Source organism: Corylus avellana, chromosome 3 (genome assembly GCF_965113065.1).
Source record: "Corylus avellana chromosome 3, dhCorAvel1.hap1.2, whole genome shotgun sequence".
Classification (NCBI taxonomy): Eukaryota; Viridiplantae; Streptophyta; class Magnoliopsida; order Fagales; family Betulaceae; genus Corylus; species Corylus avellana.
In genome coordinates, this window is record NC_142492.1 from 11,788,090 (window position 1) to 11,809,357 (window position 21,268).

General features: G+C 34.2%; 2 protein-coding genes across 2 annotated transcripts; both read right to left on the minus strand.

Moving 5' to 3' along the window:
* Nucleotides 1-718: 718 nt before the first annotated feature.
* Nucleotides 719-4,465, minus strand: PIP1;5 (plasma membrane intrinsic protein 1;5). The gene is made up of 4 exons (XM_059584765.2): nt 4,031-4,465; nt 3,476-3,771; nt 1,106-1,246; nt 719-1,011 (listed from the first exon to the last, which is right to left on the minus strand). The coding sequence occupies exons 1-4, from the start codon at nt 4,356-4,358 to the stop codon at nt 913-915; spliced, it is 864 nt and encodes a 287-aa protein (XP_059440748.2). The 5' UTR covers nt 4,359-4,465; the 3' UTR covers nt 719-912.
* A 6,457-nt stretch (nt 4,466-10,922) lies between these two features.
* SPPL2 (SIGNAL PEPTIDE PEPTIDASE-LIKE 2) lies at nt 10,923-19,480 on the minus strand. Its single transcript, XM_059588176.2, has 14 exons — nt 19,183-19,480; nt 18,210-18,368; nt 17,986-18,097; nt 16,989-17,108; nt 16,623-16,774; nt 16,333-16,515; nt 16,019-16,053; nt 15,221-15,377; nt 14,794-14,847; nt 12,674-12,766; nt 12,426-12,568; nt 11,761-11,831; nt 11,476-11,559; nt 10,923-11,268 (listed from the first exon to the last, which is right to left on the minus strand). The coding sequence occupies exons 1-14, from the start codon at nt 19,318-19,320 to the stop codon at nt 11,144-11,146; spliced, it is 1,626 nt and encodes a 541-aa protein (XP_059444159.2). The 5' UTR covers nt 19,321-19,480; the 3' UTR covers nt 10,923-11,143.
* Nucleotides 19,481-21,268: the final 1,788 nt, after the last annotated feature.

Consider the following 21,268-nt stretch of genomic DNA (forward strand, 5'->3'; position numbering starts at 1 on the left):
AAACTCTTGCAATAACAAAAAATAAATCATTGTAAACCCACATCCGTCGTTTAATAGTAATTTTACAAGTTTATCTATTATCTTTTTAAAACTTGCATCTTTTTAAAAAATAAAGTGATTTTAAAAAATTATCATTCAATCAAAATCCTATAATAATAAATCACAGGGTCGGTAGTGATTTTAAAAACAGTCACATCATCCTTAAAAAGACACATGAATAATACAAAAAAAAACTTGTAACATTACTCATTGTTTAGAATTTGTACCAAGTGTGAATTTCTTTAAACTTGGATATTAAAAATGCAACACATCAACATCTGGTTTGCTTGTTGCACTATTTTTTCTTAGAGAAAGTGCAGCTCAACATTCAATGGGCGACCTACGAGTCTCTGGAAAGGACAAGCCCTTCAACCAATTTAATATGCCTCCCTCGGTCACACAGCTCACATGGTAATCCAAGGAACAACAGTGTTTAGAATTTGTACCAAGTTTGAATTTCTTTAAACTTGGATATTAAAAATGCAACACATCAACATCTGGTTTGCTTGTTGCACTATTTTTTCTTAGAGAAAGTGCAGCTCAACATTCAATGGGCGACCTACACTCCTCTGGAAAGAACAAGCCCTTCAACCAATTTAATATGCCTTCCTTGGTCGCACAGCTCACATGGTAATCCAAGGAACAACAGTGTATTTATATACAAGCAAACTGAAGAATGTAGCATTAAAGATTAAAGAATTCTCCATTAAAAGATGTCACAAACTTGACATATAATTTACACACATAATTAACACCTCAACACCAGACACATGAAAGGAATGGCTCTGAAAATACACAACAAAGTAAAAAAGAAGGAAAAAAAGAAGAAGAAAGGAAACAGAGATAGTTTGATATCCAAAGGAAGGAAGAATTTTAAGCCCTGCTGCTCTTGAAAGGAATGGCTCTAATGACAATCTGGTGGTACAAAGCAGCAAGAGCAGCTCCAATGAAGGGTCCCACCCAGAAGATCCACTGGTCAAGCAAAGAGAGAAGATTATATAAATCTCATTCACTTATATCACAAAAAAATAAAAGGTTCGACATGCTTTTTCATCAAAATGCTTACTTGGTCATCCCATGCGTGGTCTTTGTTGTAGATAATGGCAGCTCCAAGACTCCTGGCTGGGTTAATACCAGTTCCTGTGATGGGGATGGTGGCCAAATGAACCAAGAACACCGCGAACCCAATGGGAAGTGGAGCCAAAATCTGCAGATATGATAAGACACTACATCAGAACAAGACATGGATGCATTGTTTGATTTATGTTTTGAACTTTTCAAGTGGGGCTTTTCAGTGTAATTCAATTCATACAAAGAAGTACAGGAAAAACAAATGTCACACATACATATGACAGTTTTTTTTTTTTTTGACAAGTAAATGTCACACATGCATATGACAGTTAGAGGAACTTGTTAAACAGGAACGCATGAGGGAGGCATTGGCTGGGATCCTCCTTCCATACACAATTCAGTCCATTCACTTGTAAAGAAGCCATGCTCCCCAAAAGGAAGGGTAATGCTAAAGGGCGTGCCCAAATTTTTTTTTTTTTTTTATAATTAAAAAAAAAATAAAAAATTGGCTGGCTTGCCACGCACGCCAGCGTTCCGTGTATCACGACCCCAAAAGGAATAATGCTACGGACAATCCCACTTTTCAGTATATATGTCAGCGTAAATAAGTGTGATTGTGCAGCATTACTCCACCAAAAGTGAGTTAAGAGACTGGCCACCAGGGTAGTTGATGGCTCAATTGCTACAATATTACCATAATTGTGATAGAATATTTTCATGATAATCTTGACATATCATAAGAATATTCTATTACAATCATGTTTATATTTTAACATCAGCCATGAGCTATGTTCTATCAACCAAAGTACAACCCAACTCCCTCAACTGGCTCGAGCCCCCACTTTTCTCACAACATTTATATCCGCAAGTTGATCAAAGTGAATATTTGCATCATAAAGTTATCAGTGGAAAACATTAGACAATTAGCTCGAATCCTTGTTCACATTGAAATGGCAGGAGGATGACATTTTTAGTTTCTACTAAAATTCCTGCCACGTCAGCATGAAAAAGGATTCCAACACATTGTCTCATGAATCTCATATGATATATATATATTGCGCAAAATAATCACTTTGGTGAAAGAAAAATTGTCACAAACACAAATCATAGAATGGGACACATCAATGATGAGTTAAGTTCCAATCCATTTCTTTCTATACCTATAATGGCTATCAAAAACTGCTATCATGAATGGTTTTGATCCAAGATACCTTTATTTGCGCGCGTTACCCACAGATTAACGTTAATCCCATCAAATCCATGGAAAAGAATTGAAATTCAAATTTCAAATTTGAATCATCCCTTTCATGTAATTGTCCAAAAGTGGGCCACTAAAAATGGGCCAAATATAGGCATTATATTGCACTGAAGCATCTCTCTTTTCTTTTCCTAATCCGAAGTAGAGGAGGGGGCTCAAGAAAAAGAAGAGAGCCACGACAAATTGTTTTGTACTACTTTAATATGTGGTGGGTCTCTCAAACCCACGAGGTCCTCACGTAAAAGTAGCCCAGACCTCTCTCTCTCTCTCTCTCTCTCTCTCACACACCCCCCAACACACAGCACATGCAAGAACTAAATCAAACAAGACCCAGAAGAACTTCTCGGGAAAATAAAGACAACCCCAGTATACAAGAAAATATTTATATATAAGAAAACCCTATTAGGAATAAGACGAACAACAAAAGTCCAAAAAATCAGAAATATGCATGGATTTGGCTTACTTTGATAAACAGAAGCCTTTTCTTGGTTTTGAAAGGGGAAAAAAAAAAAACAATTATTTTGTTAAGTTTGTTAAAAAAAAACCAGCTTATTTTGGAAAGCAAGCACCAAAGGGAAATGGAGAGTTAGGAGATCAAATAATCAGCTTTCAAAAACAAGTCCCAAAAATTAACCCACAATACCCACTTAAGGTAAATACAACCAAACAAACGACCAAACTAACAAGCAATAAAGCAAGAGGAAAGAAAACCTGCAGAAAACAAACACTTTTTTTTACAAAGGCTAGGAAGTAGCACAAGAGATCATGAAAAGGGATAATGCTAGACATCCAAGAGATTCTTCCCAAAATGCTTCTCAAATGATGTGGCTTAGCATTTTTTTTCTTTAAAAAATTTTCATTCCCTCTTCTCTGAAAATATTTTAAGAAAAAATAGTGCTTGCCACATCATTTGGGAAGGATTTTGGAAAGAATCTAGGTGTACCTAGCAGACCTCCATGAAAAAACAACCTGCGATTCTAGAAGCTATCAAAAGCACTTGCAAAGAACAAGTAAAAAAAAAGTTATACAACATCAAAAGCAGCTCAAGAGAAAAAAAAAATACATAAACATCATGCAGTTAAAGTTGACAGAGAAGAGAATACATACAGGGACGTGAGAGTCTCTGGCGTTTCTCTTGGCATCAGTGGCCGAGAAGACAGTGTAGACAAGAACAAAGGTGCCAACGATCTCAGCACCAAGGCCATCGCCCTTGGTGTAGCCATGGTTCACAACGTTGGCTCCACCATTATTGGCCTCGTACAGGTTCTTCTCGAATCCCTTCACCACACCAGCTCCACAGATGGCCCCAAGGCACTGCATGACGATGTAGAACAGAGCTCTTGTGAGGGAGAGCTTCCTTGCCAGAAAAAGTCCAAAGGTCACAGCTGGGTTGATGTGTCCACCTGTTGCAAAAAGCACAAATATTCGAACTTTTTCAGCATCATAGCCTTTTCACAGGAAGAAATACATTCCAGAGTGAACAAAAGTCAGATCAACCCAAAACATTTAACTGAAATAGCAAAATGAACGATGGAGACAGAGATTGAACTTTAAAAACCCTGCTTTTTTTTATACCATGTTAAATTTATATTTTGACAGAACCCAAATCAAAGAAGAGCAAGAAAAACCATAAAAAAAGGAGAGAGAGGTGGGAAAGCCAACCTGAAATACCAGCAGTGCAGTAGACAAGAGCAAAGATCATACCACCAAAAGCCCAAGCAATTCCTTGGATACCCACAGAAGCACACATGTTGGGAGAGCGCTTCACACCCATCACAGTCAAGATGGTGATGTAAAGGAACAAGAAGGTGGCCACAAACTCTGCAATCCCAGCCCTGTAGAAGGACCATGAGCAGAGCTCCCCTGGCTCAAACAGAGGAGCTGGAGGTGGCTCCTTGTAGTCCTTGTCTGTCTGAGCTGCTGTGCCCAAGGGCTGCCTCTCTGCGTACTTGTTTGCTCCAAGCTTAACATCCTCTTCCTTGCCCTCCATTGTTTTACTGATCACTACCTCACTGAGATTTCCCTCCCTCTCTAAAAAAAGATGCTATTTTTTTCTCGCAACACACTCAAAAACAAAGGCTGTGAAGTGGGGAGAAGGGAGAAGGTAAAGGTAGTTTTATAGATGTAGGGGGGGGAGGGGGGTGTATTATTTAGCTGAAAAGCAAAAATGGGTTGTCTTTTTCTATTTTTCAAATAAATTTTGGTAATTATTGTTTTGCTTTTGGTTTAAGTGATTTTAAATTAGTCTTATTTTACGGAGGGGGGGGATAGGGATTGTTCTGGAAAAGAGCAGAGGGATGTTGACAGGTTCTGGTTGGTTCTTGTTTTGTTCTTATCCTCAACAGAGTGTCATCCTTTTTTATTATTTTGTCGCTGGATTTTTAAATTCTGATGCAATTGATTAGCTGTTTTGGGCCATCTGATCATTCACCTAATCTTTTAATTAAAGAATTTTCTGTGAAAAAAGGTAGAAAATAAAGGTGGTTGTGGTCACATGTGGTCAAGCTCAGTGAATTTCAGCACTTGTTTAAAAGTGTGTTTGCTTAAAGCCTTAAAGGAAGTGAAAGCTTACACTTCTCCCTCCTGCCTTTTCCCAAAGTCACTCATTTATCAGGGGAAAAAAGATGAAAGCTTACTTCTTGATTCTTCTTTCTTCTTCTTTTTTCTTTCTTTTTTTTTTCTCTCTTTCTTTTTTTTTTTTTTTGGATTAGAAGGTCAATAAATACTTAACCCATGGGATGGCATCCATAATGGGTTCAATAATATGAGGTTTTATCAATAATATTAACAAAGCCTTTATTGGTGGTTATAACTTATATCATATTTACAAGGGAAAAAAAGATAAAAATTGATTGGACTTTTAAGAAAAATGTTACTGCTAGGCTGAATTCTTTTTCTGCTCTGGGAATGTAAGCAGCTTTCTTTTTCTTTTTCTTTCTTTTCTTTTCTTTTTTCTTTCTTTTTTTTTTTATAGAAGAGAATAATAAAAAATTAATTAATTTTTTTTATTAAGCCATTTATTTGGCAGCGAAAATTTATTTATCATGTTTACTTTACATTTATCATGTGTTTAAGTGAATTTTTTAAGGATTGACATAAAAAATTATTTAAAATATATAACATCAATATCAATATGAGAAAAATAAATGTAAAGAGGAGTGTAGCATCATTACTCTTCTTTTTTATTTTTCTTGTATAACTTATTCTAACTAAAAAAAAAAAAAACACGATACTATGCTAGTGTGAAGTGAGAAGGTCATTTTAAGCGTGAAACAATTGAAGGCTTGCCCAAATCTTTTATTTTATTTTATTTTTTGTCCTTTTTGGGCCAAGTTAACGGGATTACTTTAAAGTTTCAACGGTAGAGACTTGTAGCAATCGCAGCCGCACAATAATGAGTAATGGAAAGCAAATCCGACGGCTGAAAGAAAGTGGCCGTTTTGTGACCGTTAGGAAAGCGACACCCTAGCTTGTGCAAGCACGTGGCAACGGCTATGTATGACATAATGAATAGTAATTGCTTTTGCAACGTTGGTGTCGTACTTAGCAGTTGCATAGAGTTTAGGGGTCCATTTCCAGAGAAGTTGGGCCATCATCACATTCAACTTTTTTTTTATATAGCAGTTTGGCATAATGTTTTAAAGAGAAAATGAGAAATCTCATCCTATTTTGCTTGGATTAGGATTCAGTAATTTCTTTTCTTTTCTTTTTTCAAATGGTTAGTAATTCGAAGAAAAAAAAATTGAGTGAATTTGTATTGAATGTACATGTCCAAACAAGTGGACAGACAATCTATAATTTATTTAAGCAAGTTTTATAATAACTTTCTCATATTATTTATAAAGGTAATTTAATCGGCTGAAAATTACGTCTTATGAAGGAGATGTCATTAGTTCAAATCCTCATTTATCTTTGCCTTCCCCTTTGTGAAAAAAAAAAATAACTATTTCATATTTGCTGCTTAAATTATTAGAAATCTCAATCTATTTTTCTTGCATGTTGATCTATAAAACATGATAACTTTTCCTTTCTATTTTTGGGCACAATCATTTTTTTTTCCCTTTTTCAATAAGAAAAAAAAAGTATTATCAGGAAGGGGAGTGTTAAGGAGCCAAACAAATGAACCTAAAAAATTTTTTAAACTGACGTGATAGACTGGAGTGGCAGACAAGGGAGAGAAAATTGTATATTTTTTTTAATTTAAAAACCCTTAGCACATCAATTTGAAAATTTTTCTGAATTTATTTGTTTAGCTCCCTAACACTTCTCTACTAAGAGTACTACAATTTTACTTATAATTTTTTTATAAATTAATGTGACAATTTACGTCAATTATTAAATAATATAATTTAATTTTGACTAAGATGAGAGTGTAATATAAATTGTCACATTAGTTTAAAATTTTTTTTTTTTTTTTAAAGTGTCTTCTCAAAGTTTTAAATGATGCCAATGACCTAACATGATTGACAAACAAGTGGATATGGGACCACATAGCTTTCTTTTGTATTTCTATGTTCCTCCATTATTCTACTAATTAATCTTGTGGGGCCTCTTTAATCTTCCCTGATTGCAACCATCTTTATCAACTACCTTTACCTAAAAAAAAAAGAAAGAAAGAAGAAAAACAGAGTAGGCAGATTGTGGTGGACAACTCACACTCATGGGATACCCCTCTTGGTCTCTTTATGCCACCCTAGACTCACATGCAGCCCTCGATGGCTCTGCCCCACCTTGCCCCACGGCGTCAACTATTTGGACAGGAATGAGTAAAAGAGGCAGAAATCAGGAGCCATTGATTTCATGTCAGTGTATTGTGTTTTTCCTATTTTCGCAGTGTCACCCTGCCCGGCTGCCCCACTTAAACCATGGGGAGGGAGGAAGTTCTTACTTTTACTGTGGCAATCAAAATTACCGTTAGAAATGTTTCATACATTCTTAAATTTGGATTTGGATTTCCAAATTTTAAATTGTTTGTGTGTTGCCGAGAATCTTAGATTATTTGCTTTAATTGCACACAAATCTTTGCATTTATTTGAGCGATTTGATGTAATGGATGACTAAAAAAATATGAAAATTTCAAGTTTTAGAAAATCTAAGGGAATCTCTAATCTCTCAAGTTTTCACTCAGGACGTGTGACAGTAAAAATTACCATTATATCCTACATGTTATTTCATTCTATGGTAATTTTTGTTGTCACATCAAACGTGTTTATTGGCGTGACAGTAAAAATCATCGTTAAATCATATATGTCATTTTATTTGTTATTTCATTCAATAGTAATTTTTTTTTATTAATTTTATCTTATAGTAATTTTTACTGTCACAACATAAATACTTAAGTTTCGTTTGGTTCGCAGAATGGGTATTCCACTAGGAAAATGAATAGCTATTATTAATAATGTATGAGTGGAATGGAATAATTATTTATATTTTTTAGTTTGGTAATAATATATGTATTTTAATTGGAATTGAACCATAATTACAAAACACCCACATTATTTCTTCTTTTTTAAAAACTAAAATTTAAATTGGCGGTGGCCGGCCAACCGTTGCAAATTCACGTTTTCTGTTTTTTTATTTATTTTTAAAAAAAATTAAGGGTTAAATGAAATTTTGAAGAAAATTTTTTTTTTTTTTCAGAAAATGAGGTATATTCCTCTTCATGAATAAATAGCTATCAAATCATGAGAATAAATAACTATTTATAAGAATAGGTTCTTACTAAACAAAAGAATGAATATTCTATAAAAATAATTATTCTATTCTTAGAGTCCATCTAGCGAACCAATCGAGATCTTCCTCTCTGACGGAACAGGATCCTTTCCAGTCCATTTTATCAAATTAATGGTTTAGGATCTCTTTAAAAAAATCTTGAAGCCATAAATAGGACATTTGTCCAATTAATAAAAAAAAAATTATATTTTTTTAAAACGAAATTATAAAAAATTAAGTAGTAGCCGATCACCCCAAGGGCCAAATGATTTTTTTTTTTTTTTTTAATTTAGTTTGGGTTTAGGGGGTGGCCTGACCATCCCATGGCCGGTCCGGCCATTGTGGTGGCTTCCTAGCTAAAATGATCGCCCCCTATGACCAAGATGGGGTGACTAGTTATCCCTTATTTTTTATTAATTAATTTATTTTTTTAATTTAAAATATTATTTTTTGTAGCGAAACAAATATCTTATTTGTGATTCTATAACTTTTTTTAAAAAAATCTCAACCACAAATTAAATATTTTTTATAATGGACCGAATAGGATGTATTCCCTCTCTGACATGCCATTAGATCTGACATTTGTTTTCATTTATTATTTCATCAAATAATAATTTCCTTTGACAATGAACCTTGAAAATACTTGAGAGTGGGCAATGAGCAGGGCCAGCTGCATTTTCAAGGTGACTTGTCACGGGGACACTTTGCCCTCAACTAGAATATGCTTTTGACTGTTTAATGATGCTCACTTTTTACTCATTTGTATGTACTCTTAAACACTGTCTTTTGAAGTGCTGGTCTTTATAATATAAGATTTTTAATATTAGTGTTTTTTAATTGAAAAGGCAATAACACTTGTTTGCTTGAAGTCACACATGAAGGGTTTACATGGTAGACAATTCAATTAAACCATAATCTGATTTAACCTTATTTCAGGCATTAGGGCATCAGTATGACTCGATGCAGCTTATATTAATAAGATTGAGGATTCTATTTTGGGAATTAAATTCTTACCTAGTACATGTCCAACTATTTTAGGGATTTTTTTAAGGGCACTAAACCACCACTACTCATAGTTAGTTAGTTTGATTCTCTTTACTTATTATCATAGTTTTCTTATAAATATAATTTTTAGTATTTTAAAAAAAATCAAGAAATAATAGCAAAAGTAACCATATCAGGTGAACGTAGATATCTGACCCCGAATTACTAACGAATTCTTTTGTTTTCATTTTCTCTTGCTTCTACTATTTTCTCACATTTCACATTTCATTGCAAAATTTTAAATGGCATCAGAACAAAAGGGTTCTGAGTGCGAACATTATCTCTATAATTTTAATTAAAAAGTTGACGTGTTGTGTGATTGCAGGGAATATTTAAATATTAATTAATAAGCTTTTGAGATTTACTACATTCATAAATAAGAGGTAATTATACTTACGGTTGTTATTATTTATTTATTTTTTTGAAAGAATTGTATGTGTCTATATTATAAATGGATCATTGACCAGGCAATTGCTCTGTCAATATAATATCTCGAATACAAGGGGGACCCTCTTCCAACCATACAATATCATTGGCCTGTGTAAGAGCCAATTTTGCTAATCTATGAGCCACCTTATTCGCCTCACGATTCACATGCTCTACTTTCCACTTAGGGATAGCATTAAGACCAAGTCTAACATCATCAATCAAATGGCCTAATGAAGAACGATAATTTATTGTTATATTCCCACTTGAGGTTATAATTAATATGTCTTCTCTGTTATTTTTCTGATTCACAATTATAAAAGAAAATGGTATATTATTATTAGGCTTAGAGAATAATTTATTTTTTTTAATTAGTGGGAAGCAATCAACAGTCACGACTACCTTACTGATATTTAAAACACAGGTTGAGTGATACAGAGCTTCTCTGCTTGGAATATTATGAACTGGCTCCCTTACTGCTCTTAATCATCAGTTTCATGGCTTAATCATTGCATATGATGAACTTTTAAAAAATAATAATAATAAAAATAAAAATTTGATAAAAAAAAACTAACGTGTCATCTTCCATTAGAATCAAGATTACAATAAAAAAATAACAAATAACTCAAAATATAAAATACTTGAAATTATTTTCACATTTATCTTATATCATAACACTTTTTTAAACATGTTGGATCGCATTTGGAAACTAATTGATGTCCATTGTCCAATGAGGAAAGGCAAAACAATCACATCCCGTAAGACATGTTCTAAGAGCCGTCCACGTGAGCAAAGTGGCACTGTTGCACCTCAACAATTCCTCCCTCAACGTGATGCTCCAACGACTTGAATCAATAACCTTGGCTCTAATATCATTTATTGGATAAAGCCTTTGACCATCTCACCTGAAAATCAATTGGTATCTAGAAAGTAATCACACCCTATAAAACATGTTCTAAGAGCCATCCACGTCATCAGAGTAAAACTATTGCACCTCAACACAACAAACAAAAAATACTCTTAAAAAAGCATTATTATCAAACGGAAAAATACATTCTTATCATGAACCTAGAGACTCTGCTTGTTGCATCAATCAATTTGTATATAATCTTGGAGGCTTGCAGTTACATCAATTTGTAAATAATCTTTACGCAAAGTTTATGCGCAAAATATTCTGGTATATTCTTTTTGGCTAAGTTTAGATGACCTTTCACAATCAGGCCAAGTGTTTGCATGTCTTTCTTTCAGCATGGTTGATCAAATTATTGCAACTGGGATTTCTCCACCTCATGGATCATTGAGTGGCACTTCATCACCATGCATGCCAAGCTAAAGCTTACATAAACACCATAGAAAACTGTGACACCCAACATTGCAGAAGAGGAGCATTCAATATAGATGGAAATGTGAAAGTCCTCAAAATGTTAAAATGCTTACTATTCTTAATTGATCATAAGCCCATGGTGTTTTTTTTGGAAGGGAGATCAAGAAAAATACAACATTTCTATCATATGCTAAGGGTGGTGGGTTATTTACCAGATTCCTAATGATCAGCAATAGGTTACAAACACTACAATATGATACAAGTTCATCTTATTTTTCTTCGTTGGATTCTTGACAGTGTTGTTGTTGGATATGTGGGCAGGGTCTTTCTGGTTCTCCCCTACTCCACAGGACTTTCAGATCACCTCTCTTCCTCCCCAATGTTAGGAAGGTGCCTGCATATGTATAAATTGATCAGGTAACTTAAATAAATTAAGAGAAGTTCAATGCAGATTTTTTTATGTTTTCAAACCGCAATTTTTAAAAAACTCACTCCCAAATGATACACTTTTCCCGATTTTGTTTAAAATCGCAGAGCGAAACGGACTCTAATCCACTATGCAATCCAAAATGATTCACAGTGCTTGCTGTTACAAAATTACCTAGTGTGAATGGAACGATGTAAAGCAGTGCTGGTTGCCCATGCCCATCCATCAAGTTTAATGCCACATATGTAATGAGAAGACCTGCCACAGATGTCAACAAATTGAATGATGATGTTCCCAAAGAAGTAGTAAAAAAAAAATAAAAAATTCCATGCCATATGAAAGAAATGAAGATAGACGATGTGACATGATATGTATAGTTTTTTCAACCTAGTACCTTATTATAAAAATGAAGCAATATAAGACAAGAAGAGAACGAAGATATATTGTTCATTATTTTACCTAATCCATATGCAAACATTGCCCACAAGAAGTATCCAGCTCGCAGAGTCTTATTTGCCAGCCAATCATACCTGCAAGGACACCCCAAGGTATTGACTACATTTATTTTTATAAAAGTATTGATTAATTTAAGAGCTCAATGATTGTAAAAGAATCACAAGAAGAGCAGTAATGAGGATTTCTCATTGTTCTTCCACTAGTTTAAAGCATGTTACTGTGGCAATTATGACCCTTTGGGGTTAGTGAAGAAAAGATGAAGAAATTTTGGAATCTCACAACTATTTATACTTGGAATTGCTTTTGTAAGAACTCAAATTTATTTTTCTTTTCTTGCATCTTCTAGGTCAAAAGAGGAGGGAGTGTTTTGAGCATCAAAACAGAAAGGAAGAAAAAGAAATCAATGCCCAAGGAAGAACAAGAAGGAATTTCTGAAGATAAAGAAGTTAATTGCGGTATCTTATTATTATGGTTCTAACTCTCTTAGAAATTAACCAACTTTATCACCCAAATCAATAGCTCTTTGAATAAATTATTATGTCTAAACTCCAAAAAAGCTGGAAATTCCAACAATTTGATTAAAGCGGCACAATCTGAAAATAAAAAATGCTAATTATAGCCAGATAGCTGTGTATATATATATTGCAAAGGAGAGTAGGAGCTTTAACCTAAGAGAGAACGCTATCAGCAATCCAGGTAAAAGGATGTCACCAAATCCTATGATGCTGTAACCACGCCAAGGATCAAACATGCGTGGGATCTTCAGCAGCATTGGGATTCCATCCTCTCCACTTTTATCACCACGAGCCACCTGTTAAAAAGGTATAAATGATTGGTACACTCTTCAGTGCTTGAAGCCCTAGTAGTCCATTTGTGGTGATCTAGCATAGAGAGTAAGATTTTATTGATTACTTACCACAATCATCACACTTTCATGGAAAAACTTCTTAGAAACAAACACCCAAAAGATGTCATACAAGAAGGCACAACTGAGTAGAACTGTACCCACCTGATTAACAAAATATTCAGAAGCATGTCAGAAGAATAGTTACTCAATTGTCAGGCATATTGATGTTTGTCAAAACCATTCCATCTAGACCTCTTGACAATGAAATAAACTGATCGTTAACAAAATATTTACAAAATTACAATCGCCAAGGATTAACTATATACTCCCACAATATCAAACTAGATGGCGTTCTTTCTTTTTTGGGTTGTAACAAAATAGAAGAAAGTTTCCAAAATGAAAGCATTCATCCATTTAACTTCCCATATAAGCCTTAAAATTTGAACTCATCTTTCCTGGGCCATCTAAGGACATGTTAGGAAGAGTATTTGTTTTATTAAATGTGTATCATTTGTAAACTTTCATCGATTGCAGGAATAAGAGAAGTTAACAATACACTGTTGAGATACAATATACATATCTAAGCTTATGCGAATGTGACCACCTTCATATACTAGGTTCACATTTTTCAACATCCTTTAGTCATTAATGGATAAAATCATGAAACTTCCAAAATGATGCAGAACCATACTACAACATAAATTCATGGCTTTGAACTTAGCTTGCGCCACCATTAGCCCCATCTAACCAACCCAATCCAGTTCACTAGCCAATTTAACCAAGTTAAAAGAAAATGGCGCATAATCACCAAACATGAAATAGAAATGTGGAATGGAAACTTATACAAAAACATTGATAATAAGAAATAAACAAAAAGATATTCTTTATATCCTTTTCCAACTTCAGCAAGTTAGATGATAGGTAGCACACTGCCCAAACTTAAAAACCAATTGTCATGGTTGCCTGTTAAGCAAACTTTCAGGGTCTCATGCAATACAGCAGCACGTAAAATAACTGCTCAGATGTTTTGAACTCACACACCTAATAGAAAAATGCGAGGAGTTCTGTTATCTGGTTCATATTGTAGCCAAACTTGAAACCCAACTTGTTCAGGCTAGAAATGAGCTCAATTGAGCTGGCTGACAAACCGAACTTCAGTTGTTCACAAGCAGTTTGCTTGCTTGCTTGCCAATTTTAGCTATTAGCATCATGCACAAAAACAAAGAGTAATAATGAACATTATTTCTTTCCCTAGAAGCTTTAGTTTCACATCATTTTTTTGATGTCGGGGAACCTTTTTAAGGCAGGGCCCTTCGGACTCACCCCTGTAGAATAAACCCCAGTCCCGGGCACTGCACCCTAGGAAGTTTCTCTATATAGAACTAGTTAAATCGTTGGCTTTTCAGCCAGGGATGTGGCCCCAAGAAATTGTTTACACCCATGAGGTGTTGAACTTTGAACCTTGAAGGGAGCAAACTCCAAGACCAAGACCTCCACCACATGGACCAACCCCTTGGGGTTTTGTTTTCATATCATTAATACTCTTAAAAAGGAAAGTTGCCTTATCTATTCATTTCAAAAAAGTTTATTGTATACAAATATCTTCTGCATGGATGTCAACGATCATAACTTTTAAAGTTGGATAGCTCTTTCCATTCTCTGGATATTTTTACTTTTTCTGTAAATTATAGGCGTCACTTCTAAGACATATACCAGTTATCGACAGCAAAATTTGTAAACTGATGATTATATAAATGCCATAAAAGATCTCAGCAAAAAGCTACTCTCCACATCAGCGCACTATAAGCGTCAAACACATTCAACAAAGCTAATTTGCTCTCCAATGTGCAAAAAACTGAAGGGTCAACCTGCTCAAATTTTCTGTAAAAGTTTCAAATAGAAAAATCTGGATTTGTTCATACATGGTCTCACACTCCTTATGAATGTGATATTATTGTTACACACACATCAGAATAGTTGATGCTAGCTTACCTTTGCATTTGCATTGTTTGTATCGTTGAAACATTTATCAGTGGATATTTAACAAAAAAAATATGATAAAGTTAACATTAATTTGCTCATGGCATCGCTATAATTGCAAATTACTGGTTTGTATATTTATTTATAAAAAATGTTATCCTCCCATACAGCTATTAACCGCCAATAAAATGAAAAGGCTGAATAATTACCTTGAGATTGGGTACATGGACAATTTGAAGAACTGTGATTATCAGTGCAATTCCCTGATTGAATAACAAATAAAAGAAAAGCCAAGTATGAGTTGAATTCTGCCCCTATAAGTAGTTACTTATCAAACATATCCTAAAAATGAATAAGATAACTTGGAACAGTTCTCATGCCACTTGTCTACATCTGTTTGAACTAGGAGTAATTAGTGTGCCATCTAACAACATATATAAATCACTACAGCAGCAAGCAGAAGATGCAATAGTGAGTATTACTTGACAAGAAACACTAATCCTGCAGATTGGGTGATCTCTTTTGGCATCTAATGGTGATAATACAAAATAAATTTTACATGTGTACCATCAATAATTGAAAAATATATATAAAATCATTGAAAAAAAAAAAAAAACATAGTGAACTTTATCTTACAAGTATATCTTGACCTATCCAGGCAAAGGACACATTTCGATAAACTGCCCAAACAACAGCAAATGCTATGCATAATGGAGAAACAGCCAAAGTCAGGTATGACACAGCTCCAAAGACAGGTACTTTAATGTATGATTCTCCTGTGCGTCTGAACCACCTGTGCAAGTATGAGTAGATTTAGTTCTAGATCTTGGAAAAATAAGAAACAAAACCACTCATCTAAATGGACACTAAATCCTCTATATAAGTAACCTAATAAGAAAACATATACAAACACTTCTTTTTCTCTTTTTTTTTTATAAGTAATCTTATATATATATCAAAAAGAGCAGAGGGGCGCAACCCTAAAATATATACAAACACATGAATGAACACAAAGGTAACTGAGTACCTTTGTCAGAACCACAAAAACTTTCACAGCTTTTTTTGAGTTAAGATTTCAAAATCTGGTACATTCTTTTTTGCATATACTTCGAAGATTGGTAAATGCTCATAAAATCTACTTTCACAACAAAAGGGCATTATTATTTGTTGGCATATTTAAGCTTTTGCCAATCCGATAATGTAACAGTATTCAGGTAAGGAAAACATGAAATTGTAGCCACTGCCAATTGGGGTTTCTCAACTGTGCCAACCTCCTAACAAATAACAAGACCTAATCTGAGCCTCCCAAGCGATGCAATTATTGTACCAACAAGCAGCAAGTGCCCATGCGGCTAGTTAGTTGCTCAGATGCAGATATGTGTAGCATTTTGAAAGTCATTTGAGTCATTTATCAGTAAAAGATACTAATTGTACCTTGACAATAAAGCAACCAAGCAAGTTTGCAAGCCCTGCATGTACAAGGAACTACATAGTTAGGATTGAATCAGAAACAACAGAAAGAAAGAAAAAATGTAAACTAAAAGAGGAGAAAGCAACAAAGACAAACAAAGTCTTATACATTCAGATTCCAAATACTACAATCACAACATAGAGAAGAAATTTTACTCAATGCACATATTTCATTTGTGTCTGTGTGCGTAATTCTTTTGGAGTGCTTATATATATGTGCAATTATTTACACAAGCATGCAGACAAATATGACATTAAGAGGTGGTAAAATATATTACCTCTACACCCCCAATGCAGAAAAGAACAACCAAAAGCTCGATGAACCAGAATGACATAAGTTTGTATAGTATAACCAAGAAGCACGAAGCAATAACAACAAACAGGACAGCAGATGTTATGTTGATGTCCACAACACCACTAGTGCCGATGGCTTTGGTACTTGGGTTTTCGTCTGCAGCATCCTACAAGAACAAGATAAATTTGCAACCCAATCAGTATTTATAGCTGGGAGATGAACACTAGCTTATGGAAGGTTAAATCTATTTAGCTAAGAGTAGCAAATGGTGACCTTTAGTAGCTTGTCCTGTTCAATAGCTGCTTCTCTAGCACCCCATGCGGACCAATAAGATGCACACAAGATGGTACCAACCGCCATCAACCATAAAAATACTTCTGCTATGTCAACTACTGGTCGGCGTGGAGAGTATAGCTGCACAGACACTGCAGAAAACCTAAAATTTTCAGTAAGCTATATAAAAGCAAGAGTGATATATTTATGCCAGAAAAATAATAGAGAATTAGTCACCATAGGGATGAGAATCAAATAATAACTTGATATTCAAACCAACAAAGAAACTATGATGAACAAAATATCACTTTTGCACAACAGATTTAGTATTTGCTTTGTGGTTATGAAGAACAAGGAAATGCTTACCTGATGAACTATTCATCAGCATTTTTTCCAGGCTTGCACCAGCATCTTGCGGGAGCATGACAGCGGGAATGCGTATATCTAGATCAGTTTCATCTGGCTCACAAACCATCTTGTAAAGTTCTGCAGGAAAATGAAACAAGTTCAAATACAAATTGAAAAATGGTGGCAATATTGATCTTTAGCTTCGTATAACATCTCTTCCATTCTCCTACGTTATCAAAAAATAAAATACATAACATCTCTTCCATGCTGCTTCAAAATTTCATTTTGGACCAAAATCTAAAAAGTTTAACAATCATAGCTAATCAGTATAAGACCCTTATACATATTTACAAAAAATGGAATAATCAGATTTGTGAAACAACACATCAATTTTCACCAGCAGTATAAACATTTATTTTAGGGTAAATTACACTCCCCGTCCTAATTGCCCTTACACCTCCAAACTATATGACTTACTGCAACACAGGCCTATAAACTTTCAAAATATTTTGAGTTGCCCCCTGTGTCAAATTTGGATGTTATTTTGAATGAAAAACGTCACACATGACTAGCACATGCATCTGAGACATTTCAGAGTGATTAATTTGCCACCATTTTGTGTGAAAACGTATCATTTTAGTAATAGTGATAAAACAAAATTGACGCAAAAGCCCTAACATAACAGAGTTGATGGCCGCGTGGCCAACCCCAAGCAGACAGAAGTTCAGCCACCCCTTTGCATTAACTTTTTTTTATCAACATTATGAAAAATGATGTGTTTCCACACAAAATGGAGATAAATTAGTCACTCTGAAATGTCTCAACGAGCTGGTCACATGTGATATTTGACAGAAGAGGCAACTCAAACATTTTGAGAGTTTATGAGTTGCCGATATTGTATTTTGGAAGTGCAAGCGCAATTTGGATGGTAGTTTTGGAGGGAAAATTTTACTTGCTCCTTAAATACGTTAACAGATGCATTAAAACAAAAAAAAAATACAGATATTGTGATTACCTTTTTGGTTGTTTATAATGAGTACAGCCTTAGCACCAGCAGCTTCTGCAACATTTGCCTTGGCTGTGAATTTGCAGAGGCCTCGATCCACCATTACAACATTTCCAGAGAGCTAACAGAATCCATATCAAAGTTCCACAAACACATTGGTATTAATAAATACATTTTCTTAATTGGCATGATCACATGTAAATGTCTATTGTATGAGACAGGAAAAAAAAAACCTTATTCTTTGGTGGACTACAACAATCACGAGGGTCTGAAAGAATAAGACGTCGTTGGTTTGCATTTTTCTCCTTCGAAACAATGGTAGTGCCAAATCTAGCACCCACACCAACAAATTCGGCGCCCTCTATGCCATTAACCCAAGTTTGAACTTTTACCTATCAACAGCAATTTTCAATCAACAGATGAGAAAATGGGCCAAACTGAATTAAGGAAGGATTCTACATCAAACTACTAGTAAACAACCTTCCCGTTATAGCTCAATAAAAGCATGTACATTCTATGTCAATCTACAACGCAAACAAAGAAAGAAATGGAGAAGGTTCTCAATTATGGCGCAAAAGAGTAGACAAGTTTTGGCTTTAATTCCCACTTCAACTTTATAAGATTCACAAAGCTAAATCGCCTAAAACAACATTATCATTATCAATTACCAATTCAAAAGCTATTACCCACTATATAATAAATATAAACCCATTGACTGCAAATGAATTGATAAAACATTAATTTAAAAAATTAAAAAAAAAAAAACCAAAGCCCACCATAATTTGTGTGATAAGAATAAGCACAAGCTTTGGAGGAGGCAAAAAAGTGGAAATTTACTTCCCACTCACTAAACGAAGCTAAAACTAGATCCGTAATAAGTTTTGAGTCCTACAAAGCTAATCGATAAATAGAGGGAAAAAAAAAAAAAAAAAAAAAGACAACCAAAAGGAAAGTACAAAAGAAAACCGAAAAATAAAAACAATTATAAGCTGATCTCCACTTGCATGTGGGTACACTCCTATCTCCAAATCAAAGAAAAAGAAAAGGAAATTTGATATATTTATACTCACCATAATGATAGTTTTCCATATAACTAAACCATCAAACAAAGAACCCAGAATATTTAATTAAAAAAATGCAAATTAAGCAAGACCCAGTTGTTTAATCACAGAAATAAGAAATTGGTATCAGAGAAAAAGCTCTAACCAGAACAAAATCGTTTGCACAGCCGGGCTTTTTCGGAGCCAAATCATCTTCGTGAACTATGTCCCCCGCTCTCACACTACAGACCAGTGAAATCACACCCAACACAAAGACCACCCAGCAAGTCCTCCACAAATCCATGGATTCTTTAGCTCCCTGCACGCGATCACCAACCCTCTTGGGTCCTCTTCCTCTGCATCACAAGCTCACAGCACAGAGGCGCAGGAAGAGAGAGAAAGCAAGCTTTTGGGGTTGGTTTCTTTCTCTCTGTTCCAATAGAAAACATTAACACAAACTAAATAAATAAATGAGAAATGTACAAAAATAAATTAAATACTCGACAATTGTTTTTGGATCTACTGACGACTGGGATTAGCATTTTGCAGAAATCACGCTTACCCAGTTACCCAATACGATCGAAGTCCTCCTGAAAAACGTCATCGTTTGCGTTTTTTTTTAATCTTGCTTGGCGAAAATGACTGTATGGAGGCTTGACTAATTTCACAGTCACACTGTACTAATAAAATTTTCCGTACACATCTCATGGTTGGAGACGGCGGCAAAATACGTTAAAAATATAATTAATCATGGTTATTTGTCGGTGTCGTGAACTTTTTTTTTTGTTTATATCATGTCTCATGTCCTCTGCTTTTTCATATTTCTAATTTTGGCTTCGTATTATGATTGCCCTTCGTAAATGTGTTTTTTATTTTTTATTTGATTTTTTTTTTTTAATATAACATATAGGTGTAATTATGTTATGTGTTTGTTTAAGCAAACAAGGACGGATATGGTTGCCACACTAGACTTTCGTCATGTTAGTAACTGCTCTCACAATCCTCGACAATTTATGAAACAATACGCACGATGAAAGTGGTGGGATGTAGAGAATATTAATAGTAAGAAAATTTCCAATGATAATATAAAATGTTATGTGGCAAACGGTTACGGATAATAAAGAGCAGCAAACGTTAAGTAATTAAGTAAAAAGGATATTTACTCGGTTAACTCAATTGTTGTAACAAATATGATAGATGATATGAAAATGTGAGTAACTACGGGACAAAACAAAACACAAGGGATAGTCAATTTTTGTTTTTGCCATCAAGTCCTCGACATATAACATTCAAGATGGACATTGTCTTGTCTGTTGTTGGACAAAAGCATGTGACAATAACTATAAAAACTTGGAAGGTTGCGTTATGTTTCTTTTTACCATAAAACTTGTATTTGATACAATTAGTTCTTTTATACTTTTTTAATATATATATATCAAATGAGAAAGTTTCTGAACTCATGTCTCCAATTTTATGAAAAGAGAAGAAGTAATCACTAAAAAGCTAATGATTTTAAATTTACCAATTTGGGTGGCACCAAAGCTGTAGATAGATCGATGCTTCAAAAAGTTAGTTATATGAATTATTCACATTGAGTAGGTAGATTATAAACGTATTTAATTCTTTATTAGGTGAAATTGAACTTTATAAATAATTTTAAAAAGCTCTAATCATAAATTAACTAACCTTTTGAAATGATAATGCAAATGTGACCGACGTTTTCTTTAATTAATGACAAAAAAAGCATAAGATTCCTTTAAGTTTTGCCACTAGTGGAAAAAAGTAGTTGAAAGTTTGAATACCACCATGTTATAATCCTCCTGCTCAATAGGTAGGTAAGAATAAAATTAAAGAATGCTTATTTGGAAAGAATAATTTATTTTTTTTTTCTTTCAAATCATGTATTCTCTATTTAGGAATAAATAAGGACTATCCTTCTTTTTCAAATAATATAATCTTATGTATTAGGTAGTATTTTTCCTTCTACATGTAGAAAACTAGGAATGTTTTCCTTAATTATCCCTAGAGCTTGTAAGTGGTCTTCTAAAAACACCCTAGAGTTATAGAATAAGAGACAATTTCTCCAGCTTATTTCATCTTATATGAAATATGGAAGGTCACGGCTCCCTCGAAGGTCCTAAATTCTACGATACTATGGGGATCACACCACACCATTTGGTTTCTACAGAAAATTTCATCTCAAGTGATCATTGCTAAGATGACTGGCATTAACTTTAAATGATTAAAAAGAT